This window comes from Macrotis lagotis, chromosome X, assembly GCF_037893015.1.
Source record: "Macrotis lagotis isolate mMagLag1 chromosome X, bilby.v1.9.chrom.fasta, whole genome shotgun sequence".
Classification (NCBI taxonomy): domain Eukaryota; kingdom Metazoa; phylum Chordata; class Mammalia; order Peramelemorphia; family Peramelidae; genus Macrotis; species Macrotis lagotis.
This window is the reverse complement of record NC_133666.1, coordinates 128,276,889-128,299,695: the sequence shown is the minus strand read 5'-3', so window position 1 is coordinate 128,299,695 and position 22,807 is coordinate 128,276,889. Positions and strand designations below refer to the sequence as shown.

The 22,807-nt window shown below is 35.5% G+C and overlaps 1 protein-coding gene across 1 annotated transcript in view; it reads left to right on the top strand.

Annotated features, from left to right (window-relative positions):
• Nucleotides 1–1,514: 1,514 nt before the first annotated feature.
• TMEM130 (transmembrane protein 130) overlaps nucleotides 1,515–22,807 on the top strand; it is a 52,226-nt gene continuing 30,933 nt past the window's right edge. Inside the window, exons 1-2 of the mRNA XM_074202659.1 lie at nucleotides 1,515–1,595; nucleotides 2,270–2,583. Of these exons, the coding sequence (XP_074058760.1) occupies nucleotides 2,499–2,583 (85 nt within the window). The 5' untranslated portion in view covers nucleotides 1,515–1,595; nucleotides 2,270–2,498. The remainder of the gene's footprint in view (nucleotides 1,596–2,269; nucleotides 2,584–22,807) is intronic.

Genomic DNA, 22,807 nt, shown 5'->3' with positions numbered 1-22,807 from the left:
ATAAGTTCAAAATGAGTACATGAATTAGAAATGAAAAATAATACCATAAGCAAATTAGGAGAGCAAGGAAGAATTTACCTGTCAGATCTATGGAGAAGAGAGGAACTTATAATAAAACAAGATATAGAAAGCATCATGAGGTGTAAAATATATCATAATAGTTAAGAGATTATATTAAATTTTAAAAATTTTACAGAAATAAAAACCAATATAAGCAAGATTATAAGGAAAGGAGAAGGCTAGTACAGCAAGTATCTCTGATAAAAGCCTCATTTCTCACACATACAAAAAAACTGAGTCAAGTTTGTAATATATGAGTTTTTCTTTAATTGATAAATGATCAAAAGAAATTAAAGCTATTATATGAGAAGATTCTTTAAATCACTGTTGACTTGAGAAATTCAAAATAAAACAATTTTGAAATATCACTCACACCTATCAGATTGATTTATAGAAAAGAAGAGGAAAATGATAAATATTGGAGGGAATATGGGGAAATGGGAACACTAATGCATTGTTCAGGAAGTTGTGGACTGATCCAACCAATTTGAAAAGCAATTTGAAACTATTCCAAAATGGCAATCAGATTGTGCATAGCAATACCACAACCAGGTCTGTATCCAAAAGAAATTATTTTATTAATTAATTTGTTTGTTTATTTATTTACTTATTTTTGAATTTTACAATTTTTCCCCTAATCTCGCTTCCCTCCCCCATCCCTCATAAAAAGTAGTCTGATAGTCCAAAGAAATTATTAAATAGGGAGGACCTATGTGTATAAAAATACTTCTAGTAGCTTTTTGTGGTGGCAAAGAATTGAACATTGAAAGAATGTCCAGTAATTGAGGAATGGATGGACAAGTTTTAGTATATGATTGTCATAGAATACTATTGGGCTATAAAATGATAAGTAGGCTAATTTCAGGAAAACTGGAAAGACTTGTAAGAGCTGACCCAAAGTGAAGTGAGCAGAACCACAAAAACATTGTATACAGTAATAGCAATATTGATGATAAACTGTGAATGACTTAGTTATTCTCAGAAATCAATAATTTACAACAATTCCAAATACTCATGATGAAAAGTGCTATCCAATTCCAGAGAAAGAACTGATAGAATTTGAATGCAGGCCAAAGAATAATATTTTTCATGGGTTTTTTATGTTATTCTTTTGTTCTGTTTCTTTCATAGAATGATTGATATGGAATCACATTCTACATGATTGAACATATATACTCTATATGAAATTGCTTATAGTCTCAGGGAAGGGAGAGGTAAGGGAGGGAGGGAGAAAATTTGGAACTAAATTCGTTAAAATGATTGTTAAAATTTGTCTTTACATGTAATTGAGAAAAATCATTTTTTCAGAGTTCAAATATTTATTTGCTGTATTACAAAAAGATCAAATCCCATGTCATCATCTAATTCCTTTGATTCTTCTTCATTAACTTCATTTTTCTTCTCTTCAGCAGGGGCTGCACCCCAAGTAGGAACAGCATCAGCTACTAGTGTACCTTCTCCAACTCCTACATTGCAGATGGGACTTCCAATGTCAATGTTGGTCAGGGACTTTGCAAATAGACCAGGCTAGAAAGGTTTAACATTTATACCTGTTACTTTAATAAGGGTGTTGATTTAACTTGAAGACTATGACCTCATCATCATGTAGGATGAATGCCAAGTAGATGTAAACTGGCTTGAAGACAGGGACCATTTTCCAGGGCTGCCTGGCCTGGTGCTAGGGGCTGACTTAACTGATCTTCATGTCTCTGACCCAAGTTTAATATTTGTCATATACTTGATATCTGCTACTTGTTGCATTCCTTTCTTTGTACCTTTTAGGGGAAATAGTTGACATGAACCATACCTAAGCTTTGTTTAAAAGATTTTCTATAGATCTGTGGGGTACTAGTAAGGCAAATAAGTCAGAGCTCAAGAAAAAATAACTCTAATTTTCAGTCTTTGGGATCAGGCTTCCCCAGGACTGAACCTCATTTTGGAAGAATTTCCTTGAAACTTAGAATTTCAGATAAAAATGACTTGTTGCCTACATTCATAATGAAAGGGATGCTAAATTTCCATTAGAAGCTATTGAAAATTAAGATGATGTCATTTTTCCTCTGTGGCCCCCCAGATTAAGAACCCCTAAATTAGACACTTTCCAAGGCCCCTACTAATGTTAACTCCTTTGACGAGATGACTTGCTATAGTCTAGGTGTTTCCAGTCTTTAGAAGATCACCCCTCCCTCTTTTCCTTTCCCCCAATTAGAAATGTCTGGTGGAGGAGGGGAAATTCCGACTAAAGTAGGACAAGTGGAATGCCGGAGGAGAGCTGGAAGCAATTAGTGGCCTCAGGTGAGCTGTAGGTGGCAGCATCAGCATCAGCATCAGCATCATCAGTCCAAGGGTTAAAAGCTTGGGTCTCAGAGCAGAAGGAGCAGCAGAGGCGGCAGGTTTGCATTGTCAGATCCTGCCGCCGACTGGCGCACGAAATACAGATGGCTCTAGCGGCGCTCGTCACCTTGAGCCGAATCCTTGTGGTTAGTTACCTTCTTCTTGTGACCCAAAGCAGAGCATCAGCAGGTAAGCTTGGTTAACAGCCTCCGTGCTGTCCACCAAGTTGTGCGGGCTAAAATAGAATCATTTTTCTGGATTGCTAGGCAGGAAATGCTGTTGGTATTAAAATGCCCACAGCCTCCTTCGTGTCACTGATCCATCTTCCGCTACCCGCTTTGGAGTGTGACTGGGAGGTCACGTCATTATTGTGATTATTTCTGCGCGTTTGTACAATCCCTTCCCTCCTAGGGTCCAGGACTATCTTCGTTCTCCCTCTGCATTCTATCTCTCTTTTCTCCCCATCCCCCTCTTCTTTCTCTTCTTTTTTTTTTTAATAGGCTAGATGCCCTTTGATAAATATTCAGAGAAACTGGTGGTGGGCGAAGGTGTCTCGAGGACTCAGCCAAAATGGGAGAGGAAGACAATAAGCTGGGCAAACCTTCTGGAAATATGCACCCTCTGCTGGGCGGATCGTTGTAGCCCCACTCAGTTTAGAAGGATTGCAAATAAGGGAGTGTTATCTTGATTTATTCTCAGCCTCACATTCCCCAACTAGGCCTGCTTGGAGGTTTCAGAGAAATTACAGCAATTGTACCCTATGTCCTCTGTGAGGTCCTTTCCAAGAGTTAAGAATACTTGCTTCTTTCCATCTCCCTTATTTGGGGGGATTTATGGCAAAGGGCAAACTGCCTGTGGGTGGTCAGGATGGTCTGTCTCAGAAATCTCTGAGAACCCTGTGCCTGGTATAGAATATGCCATCCGATGACGGTGATGTTGTTCCCCTCTCACACTTGCCCCTTTCGAATTGCTACTTCCCTTCAAAAAACATCTCAAGTGCTTCAAGAGGCTTTTCCTATTTTCTACTCCACAGTGCATGTCCTACATTTACTTTTATATAAGCATAATAATTGTAATAATAATAGCTAACAAAAATAGTGCTTACTTCTGCCAGGCACTGTATAAAATACTTTACAATGATTAATATATTATTATTTATTATGCCTCTCCTCAGTAGAATAAAAGTTGAGGGTAGCAACTACCTCATTTTTTTCTCCTATGTATTCCTAATGCCTTCCTAACATAGAGCCCGGCACATAGTGTTTAATAAATGCTTGTTGACTAATTAATTGATCCAGTCTCAATTTCTACTACTTGGTCTGGAGCTTCTTCTCCCTCCTGAATTGGGTCCCTACTAGCTGATTGTCTTTTTTCACAGACAGCCCAAGTTGAAGAAAAAAATGATCAAAATGAACCCATTTTGTTTTCAGTACTTATCACACTTGTGATTGGAATGGCTAGTTTAGGCTCATTATGATCATGTCAGTCCCAGGATTACCTGGGCAGCCTGGGAAAAATTCCACGTTCGGCACCTGGGATACTAAGTTTTCCAGGGTCTTAGATCAGCATTAGATGACCCCTGTTTGCTTGTCTCCATAGATCATAAAATTTTTAAGCAAAGTTTATCAGTGCCATAATTTTTTTCTTTCTCCCCTTAAATATAACATTTCTTTCTTATCCATATTTTGAGCTGCAAATAAAAGTTAAAGGGAAGGAAGATTTAGAGTGAGGTAAAAATCTACTCCTTCTTGAGATAGCCCATTCTATGCTTTTAGAGTCACAGGATTAGATACACAGTCAAAACTCAAAAGTTGGTCTTCTTGACCCCAAATCCAAGCCTAAGAGCTTACATATATATGATGCTTTATTTATTTATTTAGCTAGAACCTGTGATTTCATTGGTGTGGAAAATTTCTAGTGAGAAATTCCTTCCACCCATGCTATTTAGCAGTTGCTCTGGTTATTTAACTAGTCTTTGAGATTTGCCTGGAGCATTGTGGGTATGTTGCAAATTTTGCATCTCCAGTATTTAGCATAGTGCTAAAGTACAAGGGAAGGTGCTAAGTAATGTTTAATGATTGATTAATTTTAGGATTAGTTTAAACTTTTACTTTCTGTATTTCAAACCCTCTACTTTCCTGACTCTGGTCATTGGTAGGGTGGGAGTTGACAGGAGATTCTACCAGATTCCCTATAGATATGAATATGTGTATGTACTTATTCACTGAACTAGTCTGTAAACTCCTTCATGGAAGTGATTGATTGTATCCCTTTTGTCTTCCTGTCTCCAGGGCTAAGAATAAGGCCTGCCACCTGGGGTGTGATTAATAAATGTGTGTTTGAGTGAGTCTAGATTTGGCACATCAGTGGTGCATGATATTGGGCATATTCCTTTATTGCTGGGTACTTCTTTTTCCACATCTGTAAAATGGGGATATGTATACTTACCATACTGGGTTGTTTTGTTTTTTAATCAAATTAGATTTTTTTTCTTTCCTGGATCTTTTATGTCTTTGCCGTCGTAAAATTCTAAAGCAGATCTGCAGCTATTCAAGAAAATTGCTGAAAATACTAAGAGGCTAAATGACTTTTTCAGCTACATGCAGCTGCTTAGATGTCAGAGGTTGAGATTTCAACTCAGAATTTTCTGACTAGTGCTGGTGCTGAGATGAGACTCACTTAGTCACACAGAGCTATGAAGTCAGAGATGATCAAATTATATTCTTTCTGGAAAATGCTAAATAAAATGTGAAGTATTACTGTCAGTGGCATTATTGTATTATATTATTTCTTGTGAAAGTTTACAGTAGAAAGATAATATTACTTTTTCCACCACAGCTTTGGGGGTTTACTGTTATCTGTTTTACAGAAAGAAGAGAATTTAGTTCTATATTCTATTATAAATTCTTCTAGTTCTATTATTTTACTATAGTTAGTAATAATAACAGCAACAATACTTATAGCTAGTATTAATATACTAATTAATGTTTTTAGGTTTTCAATAATAATAGTAGCAATAACAATACTAATAGTTAGCATTTATATAATACTTTAAGTTAAATGTGTAAAAGTTGAGAGCTAATAATTTGCCTAAGGGTTACACAGCTAGAAAGTATCTGAGGGAGGATTGGAACTCAGGTTTTTATGACTCCCAACAGTAGCATTTTATTCATTGTGTTATCTAACTATATCTCTGGAGTTCTTGGTGGACCAGTTTCCTATACACTCTAATTAGTAGGCTTAGGATATTTATAAATCAAATATTATAAGGGGGAAGGGTTGTATGTAATGTATTTTCTAATGTTTTTGATATGCATTCCAGATAATAAACTAATAATATTGGACATTACTGTCTCTGATAACACTTGGAAATTTATATTTCTTTAGAAATTTACATTTGATATTAAACATGATTATATATGTATAACTCATATCAGATTACTTGCTGTCATGGGGGGAGGCAGGATAAAAAGGAAGAAGATGGGACTACTGGAAAGGAAAAAATGTGAAACTCAAAAGTTTACAAAAAATTGTTGAAAATTATCTTTGCATGTAATTTAAAAAATAAAATAACATTCAGAAAATTACATTTCTTTCTTCGTGGTAGAATGGAAAAGGAAATCTAGAAGCAGTCCATGTCTACATTTGTGAAATATTGGGACAATTTTTCAAATTATTCATATTCTCTACCAAAACATCTGTTATTTGAAACATTCCTACAAATAAGATCAAAGTGAAGATTCCTTAACACAAGGAGAAAATGCTGGATTAGAAGCTAGAGAATTGAGATTAAAATCCTTGCCCTACTACTTGCTAACTCCCTGACCTTGGGCAAGTTGTTCCTCCCTATCCTAATTCTGGCCTTGACTGGCAACTTTATCTTGTGTAGTTTCTTTCTTTCTTTCTTTCTTTCTTTCTTTCTTTCTTTCTTTCTTTCTTTCTTTCTTTCTTTCTTTCTTTCTTTCTTTCTTTCTTTCTTTCTTTCTTTCTTTCTTTCTTCCTTCCTTCCTTCCCTTCCTTCCTTCCTTCCTTCCTTCCTTCCTTCCTTCCTTCCTTCCTTCCTTCCTTCCTTTCTTTCTTTCTTTCCTTTTTTAGGCTTTTTCAAGGCAAATGAGGTTAAGTGACTTGCCCAAGGTCACACAGATAGGTAATTATTAAGTGTCTAAGGCCAGATTTGAACTCAGGTACTCCTGACTCCAGGGCCAGTGCTCTTCTCCACTGCACCATCTAGCCACCCCCCTCTTGTATAGTTTCTAAGAATGTTTCCCCCAAAATGGAAATCTCTCTTCATGTCTTTCAATTAGATACTACTTTCCCCAGAATATTTTCTCTTAGCTTACTTTGCTTTCTTTCATTCTCATGCTCAAGTTCTAATTATAAAGCATTTTCAGCAAGCAGGTAGATGGCGCAACCTATCCACATTCCTAGGAAAGCATCCTCTTTTCTTGTAGAATAGAGAAGGAAAATGAGGGAGGAATTGATCTACCAACTACTGTTTTGAATAGACTTCTGAAGAGAGAAGGAAAAAAAAACCAAAGTGACCTTTGTGTCTCCTAGTGATTTATTGGCAAGCATATTTTGCACATTGTGCAGAAAGGCCATTTAAGAAGCTGTTAGAGGCCAAGAGCCATCCATTGCACCTACCGGCAATGAATGGTCTATTTTTTAAGATGGTTTCTATTTTTAAAAAAACTTAAAAAAATTTATTTTATTTTTTCCAATTACTTGTAAAGATAGTTTTCAACACTCACTTTTTAAATTAATTAATTAATTATTGAATTTTTCAGTTTTTCCCCTAATCTCTTTTCCCTCCCCTCACCCTCCCTTCCAGGGAAGTCTGATAGTCTTTACATTGTTTCCATGCCGTGTATTGATCTAAGTTGAAGGTATTGAGAGAGATATCATATCCTTAAGGAAAAAGATATAACAGCAAAAATTATATAAGATAATTTTTTTTAAATTAAAGATAACAGTCTTTGGTCTTTGTTCAAAGGCCACAATTCTTTCTTTGGATTACAGATGGCAACACTCATTTCTTGTAAGATTTTGAGTCCCACATTTTTCTCTCTCCCTTCCTCCCTCTCCTTCCTCCCCATGACATATATAGGTTATATGACATATAGGTTATATGTATACAATCATGTTAGTCATATTTCCATATTAATCATGATGTAAAAGAAGAATCAGAATTAAAGGGAAAATTGTAAGTACAAACATACAACAAATTTTAAAAAGTGAAAATAATATGCTTTGGTCTGCATTCAGACTCAATATTTCTTTTTCTGGATGTGGATGACATTTTCCATCATAAGTCTTTGGAACTGTCATAGATCACTGTATTATTGAGAAGAGCTAAGTTCATTTTAGTTGATCATCAGTGTTGCTGATTAATATGTACAATGTTCTCAAAGTTTTCCTCATTTCACTCAACATCAATTCATGTTTCCAGGTTTTTCAGAAATCTTCCTGCTCATGATTTCTTACAGAACAATAGTTGAATGGTTTAATTTTGACTAGTATTTTGACCAGTTGAAGCAAGTCCCTTGCACAAGTGGAACTTTCCCTAGAGGATACTGAGAGCATTCTTGGCATTGCATTCATCCTTCAGACGCCCATAGCAAATTCTGTTGTCCTCAGGGTTTCCATTGATTGTAGTGCTGATAATATTATGTTACTTTATAGATCATTGGGATATTTATGGGTGTGTTGAGAAATGTACCTTCCAGGATGGCAACCTCCCTCCCCCTCCCCCTCTTTTCTTTGCTATTCATTCTCTGGGGGAAAAGGATGAAGAGATAAATTGGAAATAGTTTTGGAAAGGCACACCTTAGTAAAATTGTACTTTTGTCTCTGCTTATACAATTTTGCTCCCAGCATCATATGAAAGCAGCTGGTTTTGATTAACTCTGTACAAAGGATAAAAGTACAAAGATTATTGACTTTTGGGGTTAGCTCTGTGACTAACATAACTTTAGGAAAGTCACCCTTCTGGGGCTTTTTTTCTTTTTAGCCTGAAAATTTCAAAGGATTAATTACATGATTATAAATTATATTCTACTAATATCCTAACTCCTTCAGCTCCATAATAATTTAGCTGTCCTCACTCCCACTTATAAAGAATGCTGTCTTCTTTGCTGGGTTATCTAATGAAAACAACCTGATATCCAATTTTATATACTCAGGTGCTGATGGCCACTCATACCATAAGACATGACTGCTTCTAGATATCAGTTGCATATTTTGACAAAGGATTTCAAGTTTAATTCAATCCAATAAATATTTATTGAGCATTTACTCTCAGGAACAATGTTAGGTAATTGGAATATCTAGTTGAAAATAAAACTCCATTTGGGCACATGATATTTCACAGAAAAATAAATGCAAGATAATTTTGAAGGAAAAGTTCACTAGCACTAGGTCAGAAAAGGTTTCTTTTTGTTTGTTTGCTTTGTTTTTTGCAAGGCAGTGGGGCTAAGTGACTTGCCTAAGATCACACAACTAGGTAATTAAGTGTCTGAGGCCGAATTTGAACTCAGGTCCTCCTGACTCCTAGACTGAACTCTCAGGTCCTCCTGACTCCTAGACTGGTGCTCTATCCACTATGCAACCCAGCCAGAAAAGGTTTCTGATAGGAAGTAACACTGGAACTAATCTTTAAAAGAAGGTAGGAGTTCTAGAAACTGAGAAGAGTGAGTACACTCTAGGCATAGATACAATCTATGCAGAGAGACTGAGAGAAGAGCTGGACTGCCAAGCTCCAGCAGCAGCTTGGCTAGTAGGACAGTTCAGTATGAATGTGAAATTCTCGAAAGGAAATCAAATGAAATAAATCTGGAAGGGTAGATGGAACCTGTATTATGAAGGTCTTTAATTGCCAAGCTAAGGAGCTTATATTTCTAATCCGGTGATAACAATGAAACCTGAACCTAGAGTAAAGAAATCCTGAGTTCAAATCAAGATTGAGGTATTTTCTAGCTGTGTGTTAATTCACTTAGTCTGTCTGCCTCAATTTCCTAATACCTAAAAGAGAGATCATAATAGCACCACCTACTTCCCCAGTGCTAATGTGAGGATCAATTAAGATATTTGTAAAGCACTTTGTAAATCTTAAAGCATTATGTTGATTCTAGCTATTGTTATTTTAGTCAAAAGAAATGGATAACCCATGATGATTTTTGGGCAGAGGAATGAGTGAGCAATATTAATTAAACAATAGGGTTGTTTAAGAATGTGTTGGAGAAGAGAAAGACTAGACATAGAAGGGAGAGTGTTGAAATAGTCCTGGGGAAAGGTAATTGAAGGCCTGAGAAAGGGTGGTAGTAGTAGCATAAATGAAGAGAAGGGAATGAGAGATGCTAAAGGAGGAAGAGCTGACAAGACTCATCAAATATTTGGATATGGAGAATGAAAGAGAGAAAAGAGTCAAGAATGATTACCAGAATGCAAAATTGGTTGAAGAAAAGAATGGAAGAACTGTTTATAACAAAAAGGAAGATTGGAGGAGGGGGTAAATTTAGAAGTGAAGAAAAAGATACTTATTTTGGACATGTTGATTTTTGAGATGTCAATCAATGGGGTATCCAGATTCAAGATAGTTTATAGAATATTGTCAAGAAAGCAGAATTTAAGAGAGTGCTTTAAATTGCCTTTTGAAACTACAGCAATATATTACAAAGATTATATATTGTGGTTAAGTGGGATTTTTACCAGGAATACAAGGATAGCTTAACATAAGGAAAACTATTTATCAATAAGAAAAATAACAATCATTTGATTATATCAATAGATGCAGAAAAAATTTTGATAAAATACAGTACTAATTCCTATTAAAAATACTCAAAAACATAGGTATAAATGGATTTTTCCTTAAAATGATAAGAAACATCTTCCTAAAATTATCAACAAGCATTATTGGTAATGCTGATAAGCTAGAACCCTCCCCAGTAAGATCAAGACTGAAATTCTGGATGCCCTTTGTTACCAATATTATTCAATATTGTATTAGAAATGCTCACAATAACCATAATAAAAGAGGAAAGAAGTAGAAGGAATCACAATGGGGTAATAAAACCAAATCTTTTTGATGATGATGACATATTGACATCCTTTTTGATGATATGATATGAAAATATGCTTGGAAAATACTAAAGATTCAATTAAAAAGTTAGTGGAAAAATCAGCAATTTTATCAAATTAGCAGGATGTAAAATAAACATGTGAATTGTCAGCATTTCTATTTATTATCAACAAAACTGTGCAAGAAAAGTTAGTAAGAGATCCACCATGTAAAATAATTATGGATTATATAAAATATCTGTGAGTAGACCTACTAAAATGAACTCAGAAACAACATGAACCTAATTATAAAGCACTTTTTATTTAAAGTCAGATTCAAAGCATTGAAGCAATATTAATTGTTCATGGATAGGCAAAAATAATAAAATAAAAATGACATTTACCCAATCTGTTTATTTAATGTCATCTTAGTTAAACTATCAAAAATTTACTTTACTGAGTTAGGAAAAAATAATAATAAAATTCATTTGGAAGAACAAAAGGTCAGGAATTTCAAAGGAATTAGTTTTAAAAAATGTAAAGGAAAGAGGTTAAGCAGTTTCAGATCTTTTACTATATTACAAGGCATCAAAACTATCTGATCCTGGCTAAAAAATAGAAAGACAGACCAGTGGAACAGAGTAGACATACAGTAGCAAAAGATTATAGTACTCTTGTATTTGACAAATTTGTAAAGATTTAAGTAATAGCAGTATTATTTAAGAACAGGACTGTCCAACTTTACTTTTAAAAGTTTTTATTGAAACAGTAGATAATGTATATTTTGATTTGCCTCTTTGGTGAGAGCACTGTGATAGTTCAGCTTCATTTACTAAAGCATTTATTAAACCCACAGGGGCTGAATAAAATTGCACTGCAGGTCTCATTTTGGACAGCCTTGATCTAAGAACGACTTTAAATAATTAAGTCTTTTGAATTTTGTAAATACTCAAATACAAATATAATGAATGAAACATTCCCTACTTGCAAGTAACTCACATTGTAATGGGTAAGATAACAAGTATATGAATGGAAAAAGCCAGGATTGTGGACTGTGGTCCAGGACCCAACTGATCTCTCCCAACATTCCCCTCTAAAAAAAATTCCTCAAATTTAATTTTAAAGTAGTAGAACCAACAAAAAGTCAGAGGGAGATATTTTTCCAGTATAAGATAACTTTGGAGGTCTGAAGGTAACAACACTGAGGTGGATGCAGAAGTGCCAGCAGTGGGCTTTAGAGGTGGTTGTGACAATGACAACAACAGCAGCAGCTTCTGGAGCTTTTAACTTAAAGATGATAAAAGGGACTCTGTCAACTAGTCAGAAAGAGATGGCAAGGGATCCTTTGCTGGCGGTGGGTGCAATTAGCACTGATTGGCAGCTTACCTGAGTTCAAATCCAACCTCAGACACTTAATAATTACCTAGCTGTGTGGCCTTGGGCAAGCCACTTAACCACATTTGCCTTGCAAAAAGCTAAAACAACAACAACAACAACAACAAAAAAGTTAGAATTGGGAAAGTGGAAGTTAGTGACTGTAACTCCATGAGACTTCAAGAAACAATAAAAAAAAGTCAAAAAAGAAAAAAAAAGAAAATATGAAATATCTCATTAAAAAACTGATCTGGAAAATAGATTCAGGAGAGATATTTTGAGAATGATTGAACTACCTAAAAGCCATGATCAAAAAAGAGAGAAGACATCATATTTCAAGAAATTATTAACAAAAACTACCTTGATATACTAGAACCAGAGAATAAAATACAAGTTGAAAGAATCCATTGCTCCTAGCTCCTGAAAGAAATCCAAAAATGAAAACTCCCAGGAATGTTATACCCAAATCCCACAGCTCCCAGGTCAAGGAGAAAATATTGTAAATAGCCAGAAACAAATAATTTAAATTTTGTTGAACCACAGTCAAGATCACACATGATTTGTAGCTATCACATTAAGGAGAGAAGAACTTAGTATGAGATTCCAGAAGGCAAAGGAGCTAGTATTACAATAAAAAATAACTTAATTAACAAAACTGAGTATAATCCTTAAAGCAAAAAAATATTTAATGCAACAGGGGACTTCCAAGAATTCCTGTTGAAAAGACCAGAACTGAATAGAAAATCTGACATTTAAACAAGCGTCAAGAGAAGCATAAAAACAGGGGCAGCTAGGTGGCGCAATGGATAAAGCACCCGCCCTGGAGTCAGGAGTATCTGGGTTCAAATCCAGTCTCAGACACTTGATAATTACCTAGCTGTGTGGCCTTGGGCAAGCCACTTAACTCCATTTGCCTTGCAAAAACACAAAAAAAAATGGTAAAAAAAAAAGAAGCATAAAAACATAATTGTGATAGAGTAATCATAAGAGACTGAGTGGAATTAAAGTGTTTACATTCCTATATGAAAAGAAGATACATGTAAATCCTAAGAAAATTATTATTTAGACAATTAGAAGTCTGCATAGACTGAAGGCACAGGTTTGAGATGATTATGTTGGGATGATTTTTGAAAAAATAATTTAAGAGTGAGAAAAGGAGAAGGAAAACTAGGAGAAGAAGAGAGGGAAAGGACAAATTTTTTCATATAAAGTTTCACACATATTTGTTTTTGTTGGGCAGTGAGGTTAAATGACTGGCCCAAGGTCACACAACTAGTATCTATCAGTTGTCTGAAAATTTAAACTCAGGTCTTCCTAATTCTAGGGCTGGTGCTCTATCCACTTAGCTACCTAGCTGCCCTTTCATATAAAGTAGGAGAAGGAAGAGTTTTTATAATGGAAGGGGAAAGGGAGAAGATGGAGGTGACAGACAATACTTGAGTCCAACTTTTTATTGAAATTGGTTCAAAGAGGGAGAAATAAATACACATTCAGTTGGGTATAGAAATTTATCTTACTCAATAGGGAGATAGGAGGGGAAAGAGATAAGAAATATTAGGGAAAGATGATAAGGGAGAAGGCAGATTTGGGAGGTCAGTGGTCAGACCTTTTTGAGAAAGGCAAGATAAAAAGAAAAAGAAGGGTAAACAAAGGAAAATGGGATGGAGGAAAGTATACTGTTAGTGATCATAATTATGAATGTGAATGAAATGAGTTAATCCATTTAACAGAAGCAGATATTAGAAACTAGAATCCAACAGTATGTTGTGTGCAAGAGATACACTTGGAGAGAAAGACACACACAGATTTCAAAGGAAGGACTGAGGCAGTCTTCAGTTGAAGTGAAGAGGATTGGAATGGCAATCATGATCTCAATCATAATCTCAAAGTGAAAACATAAATAAGCCTAATTGAAAGAGAAAATTAAGGAAACTACATTTTGCTAAAAAAAGTAATGAAGTAATATTAAAAGTGAAATAATATTAAAAATTTTTAGTCTCTCACAGAGATACCTCATAGATGGCAATAGATAGCAACATTATAATAATCGAATAATTTGAGATTTTCTTCCAAATGAATTTTGTTATACTTTTTTTCTAAATTCAATAAAATAATTTTTTTGGTTAATTGAATATCTAAAATGGTTTGGGTAAAATTGCCATTTTTATTATATTGTCCTTACCTACCCATGAATAATTAATGTTTCTAATTGATTTATATAAAAAGCTTTTTAAAAATTATATAGTTCCGGCATTTGTTTTGGCAGGTGGACCTCCATTTAGAGTACTTATGACCAAAGTCATTCTATTTTTTTTGGTGACTTTATTTGTATTTATTGTGGAATTAGTTTCATATTCTTGATTTAATTCTTGGTCTTCTCTTATCCATAATATTTCATCCTTATATTTATTTTTTTTAGAATTTTTTTTGGGGGGGCAGCTAGGTGACATAGTGGATAAAGCGCCGGCCCTGGAGTCAGGAGTACCTGGGTTCAAATCTGGTCTCAGACACTTAATAATTACCTAGCTGTGTGGCTTTATTTTCCTCTCACACTCATAGATAGAGTGGCCAGGTCCTGGCTGTTCTTGTTTCTTCCACCATCTGGATGCTACTACTACCGTTCTGAATTGAGCAACTGGTTCCTGAACCCTCTTCCTGGAATAAGATATTAGACCCACCTTCTATTGCCTATCTTCTGCCTCTGTTTCCTGGTGGCTTAACTCACATGCTTACATCAATTCTATCTCTGTCTCCATGTAATTGCCTGCCAAGATTTGGCTTGTCCACTGCTGCAGCCCTGAACTGCCTTTAAGGGGTTTTATCTTTTGTATCCTTGGTCCCTTGGTTCAAATATCAAATATTAGAATTGTGATGATTTTAGGCCTCCTGAAAGGTTCCCCAGCATAGGGTGGCTGGGTCTCCAGTTGTGTCTTCAGCAGTCTTTTTATTTTATTTTTTTTAGTTAATAGTATTTTATCCATTTACATGTAAAGATAGTTTTCAACTTTCATTTTTGTAAGATTTATAAAATTTCTCTTCCTCTCTTCCCCCTCCCCAAGACAGCAAGGGGCCCTTTGAGCCCTTGAAGTTTATTAGAATTCAGCATGCTTTCTCTAGTACCTCTTAAGGGCAGTTCAGCTTATCTCAGCAGGAGATAAACCAACTCCTGATGAGAAAATACATAGGAGATGGAGATGGAACTGAAATAAACCCTGAGTTAGGCCGCCAGGAGACAGAGGCAGAAGACAGGGCAAGAGAAAAAAAGTTAAATATGTACAATCATGTTAAACATGTTTTCATATTAGGTTGAGAGAAGAATCAGAACTAAAGAAGAAAAATCAATAAGAAAGAAAAAGCAAAACACAAATTTAAAAAAGTAAAAATTATATACTTTGATCTGCATTCAGACTCTGCAGTTCTTTCTCTAGATGTGAGTGGCATTTTCCATCATGAGTCTTTTTGATCACTGTATTGCTGAGAAATACTAGTTGATCATCATACAATATTGCTGTTAATGTGTGTACATTTTTTTCTTGGTTCTGTTCATTTCACTCAGCATCAATTCATGTAAGTCCCTCTAGGTTTTTCCAAAATCTGCTTGCTCATGATTTCTTATAGAATAATAGTACTCCACTACATTCATGTACCATATCATGTTCAGCCATTCCTCAACTGATGGGCATTCCCACAATTTCCAATTCTTTGCCACCACAAAAAGAGCAGTAATAAATATTTTCCCTTTTTTATGACCTCTTTGGTATACAGACCTAGTAGTGGTATTGCTGAATCAAAGGGTATATAAGGTTTTATAGCCTTTAGACATAGTTCCTAATTGCTCTCCAAAAAGGTTGTATCAATTCACAACTCCACCAACAGAGAATTAGTATCTGTTTTCCCACAGTCTTTCCAATGCTTGTAATTTCCCCTTTCTATTATTACATTACTCAATCCAATAAGGTGTGAGTTGGTAATTCAGAATTGTATTAATTTTTCATCACTTTTAGAAGAATAAAGCATGGTGGGAATTACAATTACTGCAAATTGTCCAAAAAGGAGAGTTGGGGAATTTTTGTTGCTTCTCACACTGAGTACTTTTTCAATCACTTCCTCTGACCTAAAATGACTATATCTCTTGGACTAAAACTAAGGTAATGCATTTTTAATGGGAATTTTGCTTGAGATAGCAATACAGATTATGTACTATCTACTCTCTGGTTTCTCAGTCCAGAGTGATCTCTCTATCAGACAGTGTGAGACCACCATGCTTGGTAGTCCAGTTAGGGAATACTGTTGCTGCATTGCCCTTCCCATTGACTCTGCCTGTATTAGTTTTGCTGAACCAATTCCAAATCTTCTCTACTAGGAAATCTGTCATGGTGGTTAGAGATTCACCTATATACCTCCTCATTTTGGTGGAGGTCACTCCTGTAGAAAGCTTATCATATCAGTCACTTGTACAGCTCCACCTCCTTTTTTTATTGCAACTGAGTGCTGGTCCTGATTGCTATACCTTTTTTCAAGTATAGATCACTTCTTGAATTATCCAAAATAATCCATAATTTAGTGGGAGTAATATAAAGCCAGACAAGGGAGCTAAAGTTAAGTTGAATCACTCAGCTAAGGTCACACAGCAAAGAATAATGAATCTAGGTCTAGAACTCAGATCTTCTGACTTCTTTCTCAGAGTTCTTTCTCTCAACCCACAGTTCCAAACTTGGGTTGAGAAAGAAGACAGTCAGTTAGGTATAAATGAGACTGTGATGTCCAGCACAACACAATATGTCAGCCTAGTAAGTGTTGACTAGTGATGATAACCTGGATGAAAAATATGAACCAGAGTCTTTGATTTAACCTATGTTATTGCTCATCTTATTCATACTTCTGTTTAATGCAAAGATATAAAGCATCACCAAATTCATTGTGTCATTTGAATATAGCAATAGCTAGGCATAATTACTCTTCCTCAGCTCTAGTCTCTCCCTTCTCTAATCATTCTCCACACAGCTGCCATATTGCTATTCTTCAAATACAACCCGTGCCCTGCACGCACTCCTTTTCAAGAAATTCAGTTAGTTCCCAATTATCTGCATGATTAAATGAAACCTGCCCCTCTTGGCATTGAAACTTGGTTCCAGCCCACCTGTATATACAGATTTCATATTATTTCCCTCTCATATACACCAGTCAAACTCTCCTACTTGTACTTTGTGTACCATGTTTTATGTCTCATCTCCCTGCCCTTAGTCAAGATTTATCCCATATTTAGAATGCTATTCCTTCTTTTCTCTGCCTATTGGAATCCCTAGCTTCCCCCAAAGCTTAGTTGAAGTATCTGGCAGTGAGTATCTGGTGCAGTGCATAGAGTACCAGCCCTGGAGTCAAGAGGATCTGAGTTCAAATTCAGTATCAGATACTTGACACTAGCTGTATGACCTTGAGCAAGTCACTTAACCCTGATTGCCTTGTATCCAGTGTTATCTCCAGTTGTCCTAATTCATATCTGGTCACTGGATCCAGATGGCTCTAGAAGAGAAAGTGAGGTTGGTGACTTAGCACAGCACCCCCTCATTCAAATTCAGTTCATGCTCTTGTTATGACACATCTCCCTGATGTCATGACCTTCTTTGAGAACAAAGGACAAACTTCAGACGTTGAAATATCACCTACCAAAAAGAATTTTTCTTGACTACCTTCCAACATTGTTAGTCTTTTCTCTTACCCCAAAGGCATGTATTATACAAAATAAATATATATACATATATATTATTTTATTATTTAATATTTTACATATATTTTATATAATACACATTTATTTATACATATGCTGTCTTTCCTTACAATGTGTACCTTTTTTCTCCATAGCAAAGACTATTTCTTTTTTGTCTTTATATTTCCTAAAGTATCTGGTACATAGGCTGTGATCAATATCTACTTGTTGAATTGAATAAGGAATATTCACAGGGCTAGTATGCAAAATATGTGGTAAACTGGTAGATCTTATTTATCTTGCTGTAAGAACAATTCAACTTTCTAGTTCTTGGGAATATAGTTAAGGATGCTAAGGAAATAATTTTATAAGAATAATTTATCAAGGTCCTCTGGAGAGAATTGGGAGGTAGGATAATATTACCTTCCCCTTTTTGCCATTTAAAACCTTTTTAATTTGGCTCCCAAGTATCTATCCATCCATCCAGATATAGATTACAGGTCAATTCCCCAAGATAGGTTCCAGGTACTCTATGCTCTGTGGCTCCTTGTATCACTCAAGACCTTAACTCACCTTCCTCTATGATGTGTTTACTTTTAATAATCAATCAGATGAATAAATTAGCTCAGAACAAAGACATTTAATGAAATGGTAGTAAGAAGAGTAGCAGAATAATATTTTTCCTTTATGCCCAGAGTATTTTCTTCTATAAATAAACCTGTTCCATCCATGGGATAAGGAGAAGAATATACATGTAGCTAGATTAAGGTACATCCTTGAAGGCTTAGCTCACACCAGTAATTCTGCAGGCCTGAAAATGTCTTGTCATATTGTCAAATTGCTCCTGCACCCCACCAGTCTCTCCCTTGGCCACATAGATCTTCCTAGATTTGCTACCCTACTGGACACTGGTCTACTGAATAAATTGCGTCCTCCACTTGCTGTTCTCTTGGTTCTGCTATCTCTTCCAGGCACTACTCACTTGTATGTGAAGCTTGTACCAGATGCTGCCAAGTACAACCTCTCTGAACTGGAAGCTTTAGAACATTCCTTTGCTTATAGTTCCTGCAGGACCCTGAACCCTGAAGTCCTTGCATTAGATGATTATCATGTATAGTCTAGCCTTTGGAGATTAATGCTAGAAGCTATGTATATAGAATACCCACCATAAATTAGTAGGTCTCCCACAGAAAGATCCAAATCCAACATCCAGAAAGTGGGGAACAAATATTTATTAATTTCCTACTGTTAGGAGTATGATCTAAGTATATTTTGTGCTAAGTGCTTTATCAATATCTAATTCCATACTCTAAACAACCCTGTGAGATAGGTACTTTATTATCCCCATTTTAGAGTTGAGAAAATGAGGCAGAGGTTAAGTGACTTGCTCAATAGCAGAATTAGTAAGTCTCTCACTATGCCACCTAATTGACTCTGAAGTAGAGTTCTGAGAAAAGATAAGGTATGAGGGTACCAGCTACCTGAAAGAATGCTGCCCAGAATTCTGGAGATCTTGATACCTGAGACAAAGATCTTCTCCTGGAGATAGAGGGTTTTCTTCTGGGAAGCTCTAAAAGGAGAAATATAGGTCACTTCTTAAGAGGAAAAAACAAATAAACACAGAAAATATGCCCCCCGGCAACTACCTACCAGAAAGTTGTTATTTTCTAAAAGTGCTATAAAAAGCCTAAGGACTTTAACCTGAAAGAACAATATATAACATGGTTACAGATATCTACATTAGAGCAAGTTTGGGGTGGACTGAAGAAGGGAAGGGAAAGTGTCCTAGAAAAAATTAGTGAAAGGAAATAAAATTGATAATTAAAGGAATCAAGGAAGACTTGCTTCTAAAGGAGGAAGATAAGGTTACTGAGAGGCAGAAACGAAGAGGTCTTATGTACCAGGAATATAAGAAAGGCTTATGTCAATGTATGTAGGTGAGTGATTGTGTATAGAGTTTGGGGAATAGATGATGGTCTAGTTTGTTTGTGTAAACTATATTTCCATTTCCTAAACTTCCATTCACACTAGCACTTGGTGTCACAAGAGCCCAGCTACTGTTTAGAACTTCAGCATTAAGACTAGATGATGAAGTGGATAGAGCAGCAGCCCTGAGTTCAAATATGGCCTCAGACACTTGATACCTACTAACCATGTGACCCTTGTAACGGACAAGTTACTTAATCCGATTGCCTCACTTCCAGGGCCATCACCAGTCACTCTGATTCATATTTGGCCACTAGACCCAGATGACTTGGAGGAAAAAGAGAGTTTGTTGACTTAGTACATCATTCCTTCACTTTCTCAAACATAATTCATTTCCATGTCATGGTAACACCTCTGAGATGTCATGGTTTCCTTTGAGTATATAGGAAAAAAATATTAATCCTAGAAAGATATGGGTGTCTTTTCTAATATTATAGTTCACAAGCCCCAACTAGTGCATTTTTCCCCATAATTATCTGTTGATATCAATTAATCAGTCAGACTTAGTTTTTAGAAAAGGGCATTTACTGTGATGGCAAAAGTGGAATAAAAATATTCCCCTCAAAAGTGTGCCCTAGATTCCCATCAGTGCACAAAAAGTCCAGAGGAAATGAGCTAAATCTTTGAGAGCATCACAGATATTCCAGGGATGCTATTGGCATGCTAAGAAGAAGAAGATTGGAAGTCCAAAATTCATTTATTCTTCAAAAATCTGTAGGTAATTTTCTAGGTAAAGGATAAGGGGAAAGATACTAAGGCAAAGACTAAGGAGCTTTCCTCTCCCCCTAAAGTGATCCCCTCTTGTTTGGTTTATGTGGAGAACTTCTCTGCTTCTAGGTTTAGATTTCTTGGACCTGGCCACATATTCTGTGTAATATCACTAGGGTTGATGGAGGACTTTTTTGCACTTTGTTTAAAATCTATTATGAGTTGATTCAATAGAGAAGTATTTTCCCCTAGATAAGATATTAGTGCTTAATATCTTAAAAATCTACTTTAGATGGGGTGGGGTGATTTCAAAGACTTACTCTCAGTTAAGTTAACCTCCCCCTTACAATATAATTTAGAAAGCATATAATGATAATAATAATACTTATCTCAAGGGTTAATATTTGTAAAGTGCTTTGCAAAAGTCCTCAAAGCATATAAATGCTTATTATAATGGTGGTGATGATGATGATAATAATTATTATTACTATTAGTTACTGCCCATAACTCCATTCCACTGAGAGAGGTCTCCTTGAACATTAGTGAGAGTAAGGATACCAATTAAGAGATTGTTAGAATAGTTTTGGTGGGAAGTAATAATGTAAATGGGGTCCAGAGAAATGAAAAGAATAGAAAATATGTCAAAGATACTGCAGAATTAACAAAAAACTTGATGACTGATTAGATGTAGGTGATAGAGAAGAAGGGAAGAAGCACAAATGACTAAGGTTTTTGAGACTGGGTGAGTAATAGAATGATTGTCCCACTGAGAAAAATAGATATCTAGAGAACAGTTAGATTAAGAGGAAAGATGGTGCCTCTCTCCCCTCCTTCCTCCCCCCATTCATTCTTTCTATCTGCTAATTTCTTCTCTACTATATATAAACATGCCCATTTTGCCCCTTTCTTAAAACATCAAACTCATTTTATCCTACTATCCCACATATGTATAGATAAATACACACATATATAATTACATATATACCCATATAGTGTGTGTGTGCATGTGTACATGTACATGCATATATCGTCCTTTCCATTAGCTTGTGAGACTCCATAAGGGAAGAATTATCTTTTTCCTTTCTTTGTGTCCTTCAGTGCTTAGCATAATGGCTGACACAGTAAATTACTTAACAAATGTATATTGACTGATTGACTGTCCAAGGATAAACTTGAGAAAGTGGCACCTCCACTTTCTATTTTATAATTCACTTTTAAGTCCACTAACCTCAACATTCAATAAAAAATCAGCTCTCTTTTGAATGTAAAAATTTCATGGGCCACTGCCTCCAAATGATAGTAGGATTATGATTAATATTAGTTCAAAATGAATGGATTCAGTAGTATTTTATACTGTTTCTAGTTTACTAACCATAAGTTTTACAACCATTTGAAAAATAACCAGACAAATTTTGATGAAACATTTATTTAGTCTTTTGGTGCTATATGACTCTGAATCATTGAATGAGATAGCTGATATGACTTCATAGATTTCAGAAACTGAGATTATAGTTGATAAATTAAAAATTTCAACTTTAGATCAGGTTCCATGTCGAACTTGTCCCTAAATAATTTATGCAATAAGTGCAGAAAATCAGGGTAGCTAGGTGGTGTAGGGGATAGAGCACCAGCCTTGGAGTCAGGAGGACCTAAATTCAAATCTGGCCTCAGACATTTAATAATTGCCTAGCTGTCTGACCTTGGGCAAGTCACTTAACCCCATTGCCTTAAATAAAAAAATAAGTGCAGAAAATGCACTTTGATAAACACTCATGTAAAAAAAAACATGAACTATTTCAAAATTTTGGATGCTCAGAATAAACTTGTAATCAGAAGTCAGTCACATAAAGATAAATTTAAAGTATGGGCAACTAGGTGACACAGGAGATAGAACACTGGTTCTGTAATCAGGAGGACCTGAATTCAAATCCAACCTCTGACAGTTACTAGCTGTATAACCCTGAACAAGTCACTTAATCTTGTTTGCTTCAGTTTCTTTATCTGTTAAAATGATGACTCTATACAGCTGTCTCAATACAATTCAAAAACAAGTTGGAAATGTCTAATTTTTTCCTCTCTAATATCCTTCTTTTATTTTTCCCCTTTTTTAAAAAATATCTAGGAAATAAGTATATTTTTTGGCTGTTTCCCCATCCTAACCAGAAATGTTTATTTCAGTGATCCCATTTGGGATTTTCTTGGCAAAGATACTGCATTGATTTGCTATTCCTTTCACCAGCTTAATTTTATAGATGAAGCAGATTGATTAAGTGACTTGCCCAGACTCACACAATTTGTGTATGAGTCTAGACTTGAACTCAGGAAGATGAGTCTTCCTGACTCCAGGTCTGGCACTCTATCCACTTTATCACCTAGCTGCCCAGTAAGAAATATTAGTGTCTTCCTTTCTATCAAATTGAAGAATTTTGTTCAGCTTGTGCTGGATTTTATTATTCAGCCTGCCTTTATCTAAAGTTGTTTTAATTTATTGTTCCTCCCTCTTTCCTTACCTTCCTGCATATGTCCTTGAAGATCTCCATTCTGTTTTCCCAATAACTGACAGATCCCTTCTGTGAATTTACC